The sequence below is a fragment of the Piliocolobus tephrosceles genome, chromosome 1 (assembly GCF_002776525.5).
Source record: "Piliocolobus tephrosceles isolate RC106 chromosome 1, ASM277652v3, whole genome shotgun sequence".
In the NCBI taxonomy this organism is placed as follows: domain Eukaryota; kingdom Metazoa; phylum Chordata; class Mammalia; order Primates; family Cercopithecidae; genus Piliocolobus; species Piliocolobus tephrosceles.
This window is the reverse complement of record NC_045434.1, coordinates 132,505,437-132,521,798: the sequence shown is the minus strand read 5'-3', so window position 1 is coordinate 132,521,798 and position 16,362 is coordinate 132,505,437. Positions and strand designations below refer to the sequence as shown.

The following is a 16,362-nucleotide window of genomic DNA, read 5'->3' as shown; positions in this document are numbered from 1 at the left end:
CGCATGTTCTCACTCATAGGTGGGAACTGAACAATGAGCTCACTTGGACTCGGGAAGGGGAACATCACACACTGGGGCCTATCATGGGGAGGGGGGAGGGGGGAGGGATTGCATTGGGGAGTTATACCTGATATAAATGATGAATTGATGGGTGCTGATGAGTTGATGGGTGCAACACACCAACATGGCACATGTATACATATGTAACCTGCACGTTATGCACATGTACCCTAGAACTTAAAGTATAATAAAAAATAAAAATAAAAAATAAAAATAAAAAAAAAAAAAAGAAATTATAGATAACCTCCAGAAGAACAGAAATACAGTTGCTATCTTCCTAACCAGCTGAGAAGGGGTTGGGTGGGAAATAGGAGATAGAGAAAAAATGACCAGTGCAGCAGAAGGCAGGAAGGAGAAGGGAAAAGTATAAATCAAAACTAAAAATCTAGAAATAAGTGCAAATATCCAAATATGAGTGAGCAAAATAATGGATTAAGTTCACTTATAGAAAGAAAGGGGTGATTAGTTTGGTTTTTTAAAAATTCAAAAGGCAGAAACCTAAAAAAAATTATAAGAGTAAAAATAGAGATTAAAAGATAATATAACACAAATACCCAAAAAAGCTGGTAGAGTAATGTTAATATTAGATAGCATTTAGCCCTCCCATCTTCAAGAATACACCCTTTTTCTAAACAAGGTATATATTTAGTTTTCTAATATGCACAGGTTCTTGTAACCACCACCACAAACACGTTACAGAAGAATCTCAACACCCCAAAGAATTCCTGCTGCTGACCTTTACAATGAACCCCCCAACGTCAGCTTTTAACCTCTGATCTGTTCTATGTCCTCATCTCTCTGTCCTATTTTTCAGAATGCCGTGTAAAATCATATAGTATGTAACCTTTTGAGACTAACACATTTTTAGTAGCAGAACTCCCTACATGCATGTCATCATGGGAATATCTTCCGTAAATTATAGTACATCCACAATATGTAATTCCATGGCACTTAGAATGAAGTAGATATCCAGGTTCCAATGTATTAACATCTTCAAGACATACCGTGAAAGAGAAAAACTCAAGGTGCAGGAACAATACGTCTAGTAAGATCTTATTTGTTTATATATTATATACATGTAAATGCACAGACATGGATCTGGAATGGTATACACCAAACTTATCAGGGCTCACGAAGGAATGCCAGTGGGAATAGGAAGAAGGAAAGGGAGGACTCTACCTGCTGTGTTAAAAATAAATGTTTTGGCCGGGTGCGGTGGCTCACATGAGGCCTGTAATCCCAGCACTTTGGGAGACCAAGGCGGGCAGATCGTTTTGAGCACAGGAGTTTGAGACTAGCCTGGGCAACATGGTAAAACCCCATCTCTACAAAAAATACAAAAAGTAGCCAGGTATGTTGATGCATGCTTGTGGTCCCAGCCACTCAGGAGGCTGAGGCTGGAAAAGCACTTGAACCCAGGAGTTGGAGGTTGCAGTGAGCCAAGATCATGCCACTGCACCCCAGCCTGGCAACAGAGCAAGACCCTGTCTCAACAATAAATAAATGTTTTTTTAAAAGACAGATTTACGGTAGCAAAAAAATAAAATACATAGACATAACCTCATAATGTACAAAATCTATGTGAGAAAACTATAAAACACTCCTGAAAGGCACGAAATTAGATGCAAACAAGTAAAAATACACACCATAAGGAGGAAGAATCAACATCATGTCAGTTCTTAACTTGTAAAGTGATCCCAATAAAAATACTACTAGGATTTTTTTTTCTGTATCTACATAATTTGATGATAAAGTTTATTGTGAAAGACAAGCACAAATTTGAGCACTTGTCACACTAATTACTGATTTAGATGTCTCACTCCTGTGCTTGACTTTGAAGGGCTTTTTGTTCTTATTGGTATCCCAAACATAACAACTGACATAGAGTAGATACTACTCCAGAATGATTGACTTTTCCTGAGGCACACTCAGAATTCAGCATGTATGTTCTACATGTCTGGCATGTAGTAGATAAGCTGCCTTTGTTTATATGCTCTTTGTTATTTCAGACAGTTTCTCTGAAGCTAAGTGGTTTTATTTTGTTTTAACCTCAGCCCCTTGGTGTCTCATTCATGCAAATGTGGTACCTTTTCAACTGGTTATCACAGGTGGATTCTGCTTTTCACTTCCATACTTTTCTGGCAACTGCCTAAATAAGTGTCATCCTGATGTGTCTTAATGATTCTAACAAAGGACTAAGACTAAACGTACATCATACAAAAATGTAGCCATAAATATTATGATTTAAAATAGTGAAAATTTCTATTAAAAGGCCCTAATTTCACATTGACCATTCAAGGTATTTCAGTATGCAATAAAGTGTGCGCATACTCCACTTAAAATGCATCTCTCTGTAATCCCAGCACTTTCGGAGGCCGAGACGGGCGGATCACGAGGTCAGGAGATCGAGACCATCCTGGCTAATCCGTTGAAACCCTGTCTCTACTAAAAAAAATACAAAAAACTAGCCAGGCGAGGTGGCAGGCGCCTGTAGTCCCAGCTACTCGGGAGGCTGAGGCAGGAGAATGGCGTAAACCCAGGAGGCAGAGCTTGCAGTGAGCTGAAATCCGGCCACTGCACTCCAGCCTGGGTGACAGAGCGAGACTCTGTCTCAAAAAAAAAAAAAAAATGCATCTCTAAGTCTGATAGTTACAATTTAAAATATTTGATTTCTCTTCCTAATTCGAACAGCATTTTCAGGCAGGTTTGGATGGGTTGTTCCTTTTTTTAGGAAGCTTGAATTTTGGCCTATGCTTCTCTTGAAACCCTTCCCCTCCCCCATAGAAAGCAAAAGCAAGAAATTGAACTTATTTCATTGACCTTAGAATTGAGGAAGGATCTTCAAGATCCTCTTTTATCTTTTCAAAAATAGCTGTTGTGCTTTCTCAATATGATGATTTGCAGATCAGAATTGAAGAATCCAAATTTTAATGAATCCATTTAACCAATTATTGCAACCCTTGGGTTTCTTTTCCGTAAGTACTGCGTAGATATTATCACAGTCATGGAACAAGTTTATGTGTACGTTTTTCTCTCCAAGGATTTTAATTGGGAAGCCTTGAGGAGTGTTTTATACTCCTGGTGTCAGTTGTTCCTAAAGATCCAGAGGATAGGCAGGGCGCGGTGGCTCACTCCTGTAATCCCAGTACTTTGGGAGGCCAAGGTGGGCGGATCACAAGGTTAGGAGATCAAGACCAGCCTGGCCAATATGGTGAAACCCCATCTCTACTAAAAATACAAAAATTAGTTGGGTGTGGTGGCACGCACCTGTAGTCCCAGCTACTTCGGAGGCTGAGGCAGAAGAATCACTTTAACCCAGGAGGCGGAGGTTGCAGTGAGCTGAGATCGTGCCACTGCACTCCAGCCTGGGTGACAGAGCAAGACTCCATCTCAAAAAAAACAAACAAAAAAAAGATCCAGAGGATATTGGGTCAATCCCCAGTTTAATGTCCCCAGGCAGGTTCCTAGAAGGATTAGGTTCCCATGGTCCCAGTTTCTGCTTCCATGGAAACCCTTAGATTACCTGTCCCAGGTAAACTCTGTATAACTTTGATCACGGCGTGAAATTTGCTGTGATTCTACAAAATGCATTCATAAAAGGTGTGGCTGGCGTGTGTGTGTGAGTGTGTGTGTGTAGCAGATTTTACTAAAGATTTGAGAGAGATTGAAAGGTATTTGTATCTCAAAATAGAAATAATGAGCATATACTCCAACCACCTGCTGTGTGGCTTGACCTAATTTTCTTCTTCCCTTCTAGCCTGTCCGTGCTCTCCTGATTCACCTCCTCCTACTTCCAAGCCTGTTCACTCCAATGTAAAGTAGGCAGTTTAGCTGTCTCTTTGTACCTTGGCTTAATCCGACCCTTGCTCCCAGTGTCTCATTCTTCTGTGTCCCTCTTTTCCTCCTTCACTTAGACATTTTCCTTACCATAAATGATTTCATTCTAAGAATTCTCAGAATTCCCATAGCAGCTTTTAGAATATTAATTTTTCTCACTTTTATGCATTTTGGATCAGGTTCTCTTGTTCATTTTGATTTTTTTTCTTCACCTCTTCCCCCAATTTCTTCCCCCTTTTTCTCTCCCTCTTCCTACATGAAGACACCATGTAACTCCATTCTCAAGCCTTTTTCCTCCAAAAGCAGCTGAGAGTTGTCCTTGAAAGAAAATGGTGGAATTCCTCCATGTGATGATGTGTGTGGATGAGCTGCTGGTGATTAACTGAGCCTCGGGGCTTTGTAAAAGGGGATGCGGTTGGGCACTTTCTCCCTGCCCCTACTCCAAGCACTCTTTCATAGTCCTGTACCAACAGCCTGAAACCCTACAACTATTCTTTTGAGATTTGCTTTGTAGCCTTTCTTTAAGGCTTGTTTTCCACCCTGATCTTTAAATTACTGTGTAAAGAAAAAGAAACGTGAAGAATAGGTCTGATTAGGCAGACTTCTCAAAAGGATAGGAAAGATAAAACAAAAACTTCCTAATTCTCACAGGCTACTGTTACACAGACATGGCAAAAACACTGTTTAGCCTTTTTTGTTAAAAGAAGAAGAAGGAAAAGGAGAAGGAGACGGAAGAAGAAGGAAAAAGAAGAAAGAAGAGAAGAAAGAAGAAGCCTGCCTACCTTATTTTTTTTTCCTTAGTTTTCTCTTTGAAAATTCTGATCCTTTTCCCAGTTCTTCCCAACATTGCAGTGTTCAGAAATACAGTTTCTATTTAACACGGAGGGTAACTTCCTCTCTCTTGTAGCTATGGCACTGTTTAAATCTTCATACTGTTTACTGTTGGACCTCTTAACCTGGCTGTTTCTTTTTGTAGTCCTGGATTTGACAGCCAGCCCTCACATTCTTTTGGAATTCTACTCAGAGCTGTCTCTCTGCAGGAGTCTTCTTGTGATGTGTTCCCTCAGCAGCATGAGATGCTACTGTTCTTAGTGACTAAATTCCAGTATTGTTTTCTTCTCAGGGTTCATTTCTGGGTGATTAACAGCTTTTAGAAAATAGATCACTGTCTTTATTCTCCTGAGATTTGAGTAGGCACGCTTCAAAAAATATCTTCATGAAGGAATGAAAGAGAAATATGAAGTCAAAAGAGTGAAGAGAACTTCTGGAGATTGCCTGTGGTATAAGCTTCCTACACTGGGCTGCTCTCTACAAAGCCATCCTAGCAGAAGCTAGGTGAAATGAGAAGAATGTGGGGAGTGGTGGAAGAACACTAGGCTAAAAGAAAAGACAGGTTTAAATTCCTGTTCTGCCATTTCCTAACTGCGTGAACGTGTGCAGGTCATTGAAGTTTTCTAAACCTTGGTCAGTTTCTTTTTCTGTAGAATGGAAAGAATGTGACCTACTTCTCCAGCATGGCAGATTCCAGCTAATTAGACATTTTTGTGCAAAATATAAAAGCGCAGTTGCACTGTGTGGCCATAACCCCAAGTGCACACAGCTGAGTGAGAGGTACACAAGCTAGATTTCAACCTGCACTTGCCCTTCAGCTGGGCACCCTGGTACAGTGCATAACCTACAATCCTATACGGCAGCCAAGTTCCTGAAGTCCACTATTTTCTTCCATTAGGAGCAAGCCTCGGGAAGGGGTCAGGCAGGGGTACAGAAATGGGGCCCACTTGGTTGCTTAGCAGGAACTTAGCACCATAAGAAGATGAGAAGATGCCTCCCTTTTTACCTTCTATTTAATCTTGCTTTTACACTGATTCCTCTGTATTTGCTTTTTTTTTTTTCTTTTTTTTTTTTTTTTTTTTTTTTTTGAGACAGAGTCTCACTCTGTCACCCAGGCTGGAGTGCAGTGGTGAAATCTCAGCTCACCGCAAGCTCTGCCTCCTGAGTTCACTCCATTCTCCTGTCTCAGCCTACCGAGTAGCTTGAACTACAGGCTCCCGCCACCACGCCAGGCTAATTTTTTGTATTTTTAGTAGAGACGGGGTTTCACCATATTAGCCAGGATGGTCTCGATCTCCTGACCTCATGATCTGCCCGCCTCAGTCTCCAAAGTGCTGGGATTACAGGCGTGAGCCACTGTGCCTGGCCTGTATGTTCATCATATAATTAACAATGTCATATTAGCAATAGTTCAAGGGTGTCACTCTTGAAGAATGTGCTCAAGGAAGCACATTCCTTTTCCCTGCTGATCTCTGGCCCCCTCCCTCTGCCTACTTCCCAAGTTGTTGGAGCATTAAATGAGATCATGAACAGGAAAGCATCTGGAACATGATCCCAAGCCCTTCTCTTTTATGTTTCTTCAAGATAGTCTAGTATTTGTCTGGGCTTTCTCCTGGTGGTTTTTTGTTTGTTTGTTTTTTGTTTTTATTTTATTCCAGGGGTTTCCAAAGTATGGTGCTTGAATCCCGAGAAATATGATGAATGCTCCATTGATATGCGAAATAAAAGTGAAAACTTTTCTCTGTATTTATTTTAAACTTGAAATAAGTTAGCTTTTTGATTATTTGACATATTGATTGATGTCAATATTCATTAATTATAGGAAGACATAAATATAGTGGGTAGGCATACTCAACATTTTCCTCTAAGTAACAGAAATGTTTGAAGACCACTGCTGAATTCTCACATCTCAGTAGCCATCTGAATCCTCTAAATGCAATCACATTTGTTGTTCTTACCTGCATTCTTTTGATTTAAATAGTAAATAGTTGCCCCCTGCTTTATCTTCCAAGACAGAACTTTATAAATCTTGTGGTGAAACCTCCTCTCTTCCTGCAATCTCATTTCTTGTTATCTGCATAAGATATGGCAAGCAGTAAGCCTTTTCCGTAAAATGTGACTTGCTTGTGCAAAATGATTTGTTAAGATAAAGTCAAATTGGGATCCTTCTGACTTAATCCTAGACATTCGGGAAAATGCGGATATGGGCTCTGGGTCTAGGTGATTCTGAGCTAGATGACATTAGGCAAGTTACTTAACCTGAGTCCATGCCTCAGTCTCCTCATCTATAAAATGGAAATAATAAGAGTACTTGCTATCATCTGATTAAGAGGGCAATTAACAGAATTAATGCCCATGACTTTATGAAAAGACGATCAATTGCATATTAAGTACAACAGAAGTTTGCTGCTGTCATCACTGTAATCACCATCTTCATCTTCATTCCTGGAAGAGGTGTCCTGCACACCCAGACTGATAACAACCCTGAACTGGAAGGACTATTGGCAATTTTGGATTCATTTCCTTTCTCAGCAAATATACACTGGTGGTCTTCCATGTACTAGACACTTTACGAAGTGTTGGGTGCTTCACTCTGTCGTCAGCCTCATGCTTCTATATGGTGGGATGCTAGTTCCCTTGTCACCAGCTTGTGGTCACCTTACCATGCTATAGCAGACCACTTTACAATGGGTTCAGTTTCTATGCCTATAATCAAGGTAAAGGACTTTGATGTGGCAAAATCACTAACCACTGTTGGTGCAGAATCACTAAACATTGTGGATTTCCAGCCATTTGACATTTTAAGCTACAAATAGACTTTCCCTGCATTATTAATTCCACATGTCATTGCTGAATACTCTTTGGTTATTCTTCCTTTGAATTGTCAACTTTTTGTTCATAGAGTTCCACTTACATGGGCCTCCTCCTGAAGATGATTCCTCTAGGTTGATTCAATGTGTATTCTGTCACATCCTACCTTATCTTCAAAAAGGGTGCATTCATTCTCTCTTTCCCAAATTGCAATTTTTTGAGTCGGCTGGACATTCTTACAGCTTAATATTCTTTTCAACAAACTGAAGCATTGGTAGAAGGATGGTGGTTCTCAATGTAATATTTTGTGTGAAACGCTAGCAAACCTAAACAATTATTTTACTATTGAACACTTCTGTATTTTTTTCTCTCTCTCTGAAGGAATAGTTTTTATAAAAGCTTAACAAAATTTCCATTACATTCATTCGTATTAATCTATATATACAGTCTAGAATATGTATAGAAAAAGAAGGGGGAAACAAAATAGGAATTTCTTTCATAGTTCCTCATTCTTATCTTTCTGCTTCTCATACACAGACTGATACAATCTTTGGGGACATCTAACTCAAGATTGAGTCTGAGAAGGTGATACACTTCCCAGATTGGTGACTGATTCTCCCGGAATCCAGTGAGAGAATTGCTAATTTTTTTTTTTTTTTTTTTTTTTTTGAGACAAAGTTTTGCTCTTGTCGCCCATGTTGGAGTGCAGTGGCACGATCTCGGCTCACTGCAACGTCCACCTCCTGGGTTCAAGCAATTCTCCTACCTCAACCTCCCAAGTACCTGGAATTACAGGTGCCCACCACGCCCAGCTAATTTTTGTATTTTTAGTAGAGATGGGGTTTCACCATGTTGGCCAGGCTGGTTTCAAACTCCTGATCTCAGGTGATCCACCCGCCTCGGCCTCACAAAGTGCTTGAATTACAGTTGTGAGCCACTGCGGCTGGCTGCTAATTTTTTAAAACACATGAATGTTCCCTAAATATTTATTTTCTTGTGAGTTGTTCTATGACCTGAAAAACCACTGTTTTATGTCATAACTTAGACATGATGAACAAAGTCAGATATTTCATTTTTCCAATATATGAGCTAAGAATAAAATCTTGGTGCTGGAATTGAATGTTGTATTCTCCAGGCAGAGGAAATAGACATTTATTAGATGTTGCTGATGCTTTCCTTGCAGTAATGACATTCTGAAAGCTCTTTGAGTAATATAATTTGAAAATATTATTTCTGTGTTTCAGGTCATGCAAGACAAGATAATCTGCCTTCCGAAAAGAGTGCAGCCTGCTCAGAACCACTCTTCCCTTTCGAATGTCTCTCAAGCAGTTGCCAGTACCACTCCACTGCCTCCACCTAAACCATCTCCTGCTAACCCCATCACTGTGGAAATGAAAGGCCTGAAGACAGATTTGGACCTTCAGCAGTACAGCTTTATAAACCAGATGTGTTATGAGCGAGCCCTCCACTGGTATGCCAAGTATTTCCCTTACCTTGTCCTCATCCATACCTTGGTCTTTATGCTCTGCAGTAACTTTTGGTTCAAATTCCCTGGCTCCAGCTCCAAAATAGAACATTTCATCTCCATTCTGGGGAAGTGTTTTGATTCTCCTTGGACCACACGGGCTTTATCTGAAGTGTCTGGGGAGGACTCAGAAGAAAAGGACAACAGGAAGAACAACATGAACAGGTCCAACACCACCCAATCTGGTCCAGAAGGCAGCCTGGTCAACTCTCAGTCTTTAAAGTCCATTCCTGAGAAGTTTGTGGTTGATAAATCCACTGCAGGGGCTCTGGATAAAAAGGAAGGTGAGCAGGCAAAGGCCTTATTTGAGAAGGTGAAGAAGTTCAGGCTGCATGTGGAAGAAGGTGATATTCTATATGCCATGTATGTTCGCCAGACTGTACTTAAGGTTATCAAATTCCTAATCATCATTGCATATAATAGTGCTCTGGTTTCCAAGGTCCAGTTTACAGTGGACTGTAATGTGGACATTCAGGACATGACTGGATACAAAAACTTTTCTTGCAATCATACCATGGCACACTTGTTCTCAAAACTGTCCTTTTGCTATCTGTGCTTTGTTAGTATCTATGGATTGACGTGCCTTTATACCTTATACTGGCTGTTCTACCGTTCTCTACGGGAATATTCCTTTGAGTATGTCCGGCAGGAGACTGGAATTGATGATATTCCAGATGTGAAAAATGACTTTGCTTTTATGCTTCATATGATAGATCAGTATGACCCACTCTATTCCAAGAGATTTGCAGTGTTCCTGTCTGAAGTCAGTGAAAACAAATTAAAGCAGCTGAACTTAAATAACGAATGGACTCCTGATAAACTGAGGCAGAAGCTACAGACAAATGCCCATAATCGACTGGAATTGCCTCTTATCATGCTCTCTGGCCTTCCAGACACTGTTTTTGAAATCACAGAGTTGCAATCTCTAAAACTTGAAATCATTAAGAACGTAATGATACCTGCCACCATTGCACAGCTAGACAATCTTCAAGAGCTCTCTCTGCACCAATGTTCTGTCAAAATCCACAGTGCGGCGCTCTCTTTCCTGAAGGAAAACCTCAAGGTCTTGAGTGTCAAGTTTGATGACATGAGGGAACTCCCCCCCTGGATGTATGGGCTCCGAAATCTAGAAGAGCTGTACCTAGTTGGCTCTCTAAGTCATGATATTTCCAGAAATGTCACCCTGGAGTCTCTGCGGGATCTCAAAAGCCTTAAAATTCTCTCTATCAAAAGCAATGTTTCCAAAATCCCTCAGGCAGTGGTTGATGTTTCCAGCCATCTCCAGAAGATGTGCATACATAATGATGGCACCAAGCTGGTGATGCTCAACAACTTAAAGAAGATGACCAATCTGACAGAACTGGAGTTGGTCCACTGTGACCTGGAGCGTATTCCTCATGCTGTGTTCAGCCTACTCAGCCTCCAGGAATTGGACCTGAAGGAAAACAATCTGAAATCTATAGAAGAAATCGTTAGCTTTCAGCACTTGAGAAAGTTGACAGTGCTAAAACTGTGGCATAACAGCATCACTTACATCCCAGAGCATATAAAGAAACTCACCAGCCTGGAACGCCTGTCCTTTAGTCACAATAAAATAGAGGTGCTGCCTTCCCACCTCTTCCTATGCAACAAGATCCGATACTTGGACTTATCGTACAATGACATTCGATTTATCCCACCTGAAATCGGAGTTCTACAAAGTTTACAGTATTTTTCCATCACGTGTAATAAAGTGGAAAGCCTTCCAGATGAACTCTACTTCTGCAAGAAACTTAAAACTCTGAAGATTGGGAAAAACAGCCTATCTGTACTTTCACCGAAAATTGGAAATTTACTCTTTCTTTCCTACTTAGATGTAAAAGGTAATCACTTTGAAATCCTCCCTCCTGAACTGGGTGACTGTCGGGCTCTGAAGCGAGCTGGTTTAGTTGTGGAAGATGCTCTGTTTGAAACTCTGCCTTCTGATGTCCGGGAGCAAATGAAAACAGAGTAACTTATTTTTCGTTAAAGTTTGACTGAAACACGCTTCTACCAAATACAGTATGAATAATTAGGTAGTCTTAATGCCTTTCCTATTTTATTTTATTTTTCCTTTTCACACAAAACAAAATGTACACAAAGATTGCGTAAGGAGTATGTATTTTTAATAAAAATTTAATTGTATTTTTTCAATATTAATATTTTAAAGTTTTATTTGTCTTGAAACACAATGTATCTATTATCTACTGACAGAAAGAGATGGTTCCATTTGGTTTTTTGTTTTTGTTTTTTAGTTCATTCTTGTGGAAAGGAGGGAATTATAAGTTGCATGCTTTTTGGCATTTTTTAAATAGAGGAAGATATTTTGCCAAGGCCATTTTTAACTTGTTTACACCTGTACAGGTTTCTTATTTTTGTTTTCATTATGTGTGTATCAAGGAATCTGTGCTAGTTATTTTATTACCAGCTGCCTTCTCCATTGGCCAAGACCTTCATTCAGTGGAACTTCACATAAGTGCATTGTCATAGAGTATTTTAAATGTTCCCCTGCCTCCAACAAAACCCTAAACTGTATTCTTTCATATACCTGACAGTTCTTGTTATCCTTAGGCAAGGTTTTTGTGAGGGAAGAAAATAATCTTTAGTGGCTGGTATGTTTGAATTAGTCCTTTATCATTTAACTTATTTGCATTTTACCAACATTTTTAAAATATTTAAAACCTAAATACAGAGGCTCCTCCCACCTTCATCTCAATACTGCTATGTAGTACTGGTGAACAACCTTGGAGAACCTAGATTTATTTTAATATTCTAGTAGGTAATTACATTTAAAAATCATAGAATTAGAAGCCTGGTTTTTGAGTAATTTAATCATCTTTCATATCTTGATATGCGGCTGCATCAGATGGAAAAAAAATTTACTAAAGCACACTGTTAAAGAGCTGGTGTGCTCCAGTGAGGCCCTCTCCTTTTCTCAGCACAGTGTGGCAGTGGTAATCTATTCAAATTTTGCCTGTTGCACAAAATAATCCAGTTATATATACAGTCAGCCTTCCGTACTTGTGGGTTCTGCATCTGTGGATTTCACCAACTGTAGATGGAAAATATTCAAAAAGAAAGTTGTGTCTGTGCTGAATATGTACAGACTTTTTCCTTGTCATTATTCCCGAAACAATGCAGTGTAACAACTATTTAAATAGCATTTACATTGTTTTAGGTATTATAAATTACCTAGAGATAAAGTATATGGGAGGATGTGCATAGGTTATATGCAATTTCTGCACCATTTTATATCGAGGATTTGAACATCCTCAGATTTTGGTGTCCGAGGGCATCCTGAAATCAATTCCCCATGATACTGAGGGATGACTGGATATTAATCGATTTCTCTCAAGCCTGCCCTTGCTGTGAATACTAGTGCTACAAGCACAGGAACTCCATCTGCTCTCTGGCTTAAAATATGTATCTCATCTAAAATTGTTCGTTGAAGTGTGAATACATTGCTAAGTGGTTGTTGCTTAGCAATAATTTTTGCCTGACCATCAGCAGAGCTTTTATTTACCTTTGTACTTAAAATCCAACATAGCATGGGCTCTTGGGCAAAGTATTTCACTGACTTTTAAGCATGTAGAACAGGAAAATGAAATACACTATTTGTGCCCTTGACCCAGAACCAGAACCATTGATTATGAGAACTTTGTTTTATGTGCCAAATTCACATTGACTGTTTTCTGAGCTCTGGACTGATCATAGTAAGTTTTGTGACTTAACATTGAAAGAAAGTAGAAAGATGCTTTGGGTTTTCCAAATGTTGTTTTTTAAAATTGCTCCTTGGGTGAATTGACCCAATGCTACTTTGACTCGTATACAGAAACCAATGATGGGAATTGCTCCTCAGAAATGTGTGCCTAAGTTGTGTTTTCAACTTTACGATACATCATGGGGTGAAGCATTAGGGAAAGAGATTCTTTTGATTTGTTTAATAATCTAATTATACAGACCAAAGTGCTTTAAGTTTCTGCTCTATGTTAATGTTTTAGAATGGTGATTTTGCTGATTAATTTAGACCCGAAATTGAAATAATGTGCTCAGAATAATAACATGGTTATAGTTCTTGTATGATAAAGTATTCAATTTCAGAATATTGTTGGAATCCTGAGTTTGAACAGTGTGTTGTATTTAGAAACATAGCCCTATCTGTTTTAAACAAATAATTTGTTGGCCGATTGTCTATGGTTGAGCATGACAAAAATACCTTGTTGAAAGGCAAGCTTAGGTAACTGCTGGCAAAACACCGGGTACACTATTTTTCTGGATAAAATTTATAGTTATTTTCTATATTACCCTTCAAAAGGGATCTCTTCAGGTTAAAAATCACGCTTATGCTGAAGTCTTTATCTGGTGTTAACTAAAAATCTTATATGGGTTCGTAACTGAGGTCACTAATAATTCATTTTTATCACTTGTAAAAATTTGCTCAAAATTCCAAAAAATATTGATTTGGTTTTTAATGATTTTGCAAGCTGATCCCCAACCTAAGTTTTGATAACATTTAGTAAGTCAGTATAGCTCTATGACTTCATGTTATAACTAAGAAGGAAAATTCAGATATTCCTATTAGATTTTATAAACCTTCAAAAGCCTCAAACTTAATTTTGAGTCTAAATTTTCTGACACTGGCCCTTTTTAATATTGTAAGTTTTTGTTCACTTAAGTAAAAAACATTTAATTACTATTTAGCCTTTAAATGGGAAACTCAGGTAATGAACTGCTGACTTTTCTAAAGTTCTTTAACTGATCAGTTCAGTATAGAGGGATATTTATCTAATCACTTTCTGTATTTTACAAGTGCTCTTTCTAAAAAGGAATAACTAGTATAGCTCTATTTCCCCAATCTCTATAGGACTCATGAGAAATTGCTTGTGTAAATATAAAAGCACCCTATGTGTTCTTAACTCCTATGGCTGCTTGAAGCTCATGATGGATAAGCCTTTTTGTCAGTTTTAATTGTTAAGTACAGAACAAACAGTTGTTTGGTGATGGCCTGGTTGAAAGAGAACATATAAGTATATCCCAATAGAACTCACCAAAGAAGACCACACCTCAGAAACTATTGCATTTTCTTGTTATGTGTTGGGTTTGATTTGCTTTTTTTTTAATACAGCTCTTTTAATATAAAGATTCTTGATACAATTAAATCTCTTATTTCAAGTGTAAGTTTTTCTTATTCTTCACCCACCCCTCCCCTGCCATTGTATTTCCCATCTATTTAAAGGAGTTTCAACAATTTACATTGCATCGTATGCAGTAGGTACTGCTTTTTCAGAAAGACTTGGAAAACACACCTGCTATGAGTATTTTGTTCAGATGTAGCCATTTACCTGGCTCTCAAGTCGTCTTTGTGGAGAGGGTCTTAGACAAAAATCTTCCTTGTATTTACTTGGGGTAAGTGAAGTCCAAATTCTTAAAGTATACTATTTCAGGATTTCTGATATTAAAAAAGAAAACAAAATCATTATATCTCTTATTAACACTTCCCCCAAGAAGGGTTGTGCTGTTATTTATTTTCTATTACAAGAAAAGTTCATTCTTTAAGTAGTTTCTTTTACCCTCTAATCTAATTTCATACCAAATACTTGATCAATAGAAATGATATATTTCAACAGCAAACATTCCTAATCCATCGTTATAAAAAGTGTCAGCAGTACTTAGTAGTGAACAGATACGGTCAATTTCAATATAATTCCACTTTGCTTTTAGATACTAAGATTCAATTAACATTCTCCTATGAATTCTGAATGTGATGATGTGATTCAAACAGTCACATTGTTAGTAGGATCTTAGTAACTCAGGATAGCGTTCCATACTAACCTCAAGTTAGCAAAACAAATTATCTAAACAGTTTGGTTCTTAGGAGACTGCCTAAAAGATCAAGAAAATTTTCTCATCTTTTCTTTTTACTTAGAAACATTGCAAGAAAACTTGGATAGTCTTCACCAGACCTGCCATGATTTTATAAGATTTAGGCCTCAGTGACATGCTTCTGAAAGTTTCCTGCCAGCCGTCTAAACTAAGCATCCGCTCATTCCATCTTCCCAAAGTCACTCACCGATAAAGGTAGCATCCTTAAGCTCATTTTTGAAAGGTGGAGGAGGATCTCCCCCTGCCCGAAGGAATTTTTTTATCAGAATACCTTGAAAGGGGGGTATATAAATTTGGAAAACTTAATTTCTTGGCTGTGTTTGATAACAGTTCCTATGCATGGTTTTTAATGTGATGTAAATTTGTTTCTTTCTTTGGAATACCTCTTTCCACCCCCAACTTTATTCTTCCTCTTTAATGAATATTTTTATTGGCGTTCAAACTCCATGCCTTATGTGCTCATTCAGTTTTCTTTTTGCCCTTTGTTTACTCTGTCTGTATGTATGTCAAATGCTGGCAAAACGGTCAAGAAAATGCTTGAAAGTTGATTTGTCATAGTGCAAACTCATGATAAAATGTCTTAATGTTATTTGGATATGTAGTACATAGAAACAGAAAAATAAAGTCATTTTTATAACTTAAAATAGAGATTTGTTCCTCTCACTCATTTTTAGAAATCATGTTTATCGTTTGCATTTCTTAAACTATTACTAAGGCTCCCTTTTCTCTGCAGGAAATAAGCTGCATGCATTCTTTCACTTTGTGTAGAGCTAGTTTCTGTAATTGTGACTAATTATTTCCTTCCTTAATTCACTCTACTGTATCTACCTAAGGTGCCCCTGGAGTTTCATTTGGGTAATTAGTGCCTTAATATGTAATCTGGAGTGCAATTTCTATGCATTTGCCAGATCAGATTGTACAATGGCTGTCCAGCTCAGCTTTCAGTAAATAGTCTTATAGTAATGACTGTGGTTACTTAAAGGAATCGGCATGATCCTGCACAGCTAGGAGGCCTCCTCTAATTAGCCACATTCACTCCAGGCTTAGGGAAGCCCTCTACAAGGAAACTTTATGACCACTTATGCATAAGAAATGATGGGTAATTTTCAAAGTTAAATAATCACTTTACATATTTTTATTAATAATAGTGTTTATTTTACTGATCATCAGCCCTCTGGAGAAGGATTGTTGAGATAAGGAAGGGTGGTGAGTGTGATGGGAGAGGCTATGTAAGTGTGAGTAGCAGAAATTAGAAGAGATCATGTGAGAGCTCTGGAGAAATTCTGGAGACAAGAGCTAGGGAATGCAATAGATTAGAGACATCTGGCGATTTCAGTGCAATCTGCACGTACAGAAAAAACTCTGCCCACTGCCATTCTCCACTGTCCCATCTTCTA

At 38.5% G+C, this 16,362-nt stretch overlaps 1 protein-coding gene and 1 long non-coding RNA gene across 10 annotated transcripts in view; one reads left to right on the top strand and one right to left on the bottom strand.

Annotated features, from left to right (window-relative positions):
* The window catches only part of LRRC8C (leucine rich repeat containing 8 VRAC subunit C), a 119,369-nt gene that overhangs the window by 79,431 nt on the left and 23,576 nt on the right, over nucleotides 1-16,362 (top strand). For 2 of the 3 annotated variants that reach the window (XM_023207955.2, XM_023207962.2), the window contains exon 3: nucleotides 8,784-10,926. In XM_023207955.2, coding sequence (XP_023063723.1) covers nucleotides 8,784-10,926 — 2,143 coding nt within the window. Of the gene's footprint in view, nucleotides 1-8,783; nucleotides 15,610-16,362 lie in introns of those variants that run through there. The other variant, XM_023207945.2, reaches the window with a different exon arrangement.
* The window catches only part of LOC111539955, a 31,868-nt gene continuing 25,824 nt past the window's right edge, over nucleotides 10,319-16,362 (bottom strand). For 5 of the 7 annotated variants that reach the window (XR_002730861.2, XR_002730860.2, XR_002730859.2 and 2 more), the window contains one exon: nucleotides 14,425-14,531. This is a non-coding gene — a long non-coding RNA (uncharacterized LOC111539955). Of the gene's footprint in view, nucleotides 10,522-14,388; nucleotides 14,532-16,362 lie in introns of those variants that run through there. The other 2 variants (XR_004229249.1, XR_004229250.1) reach the window with 2 other exon arrangements.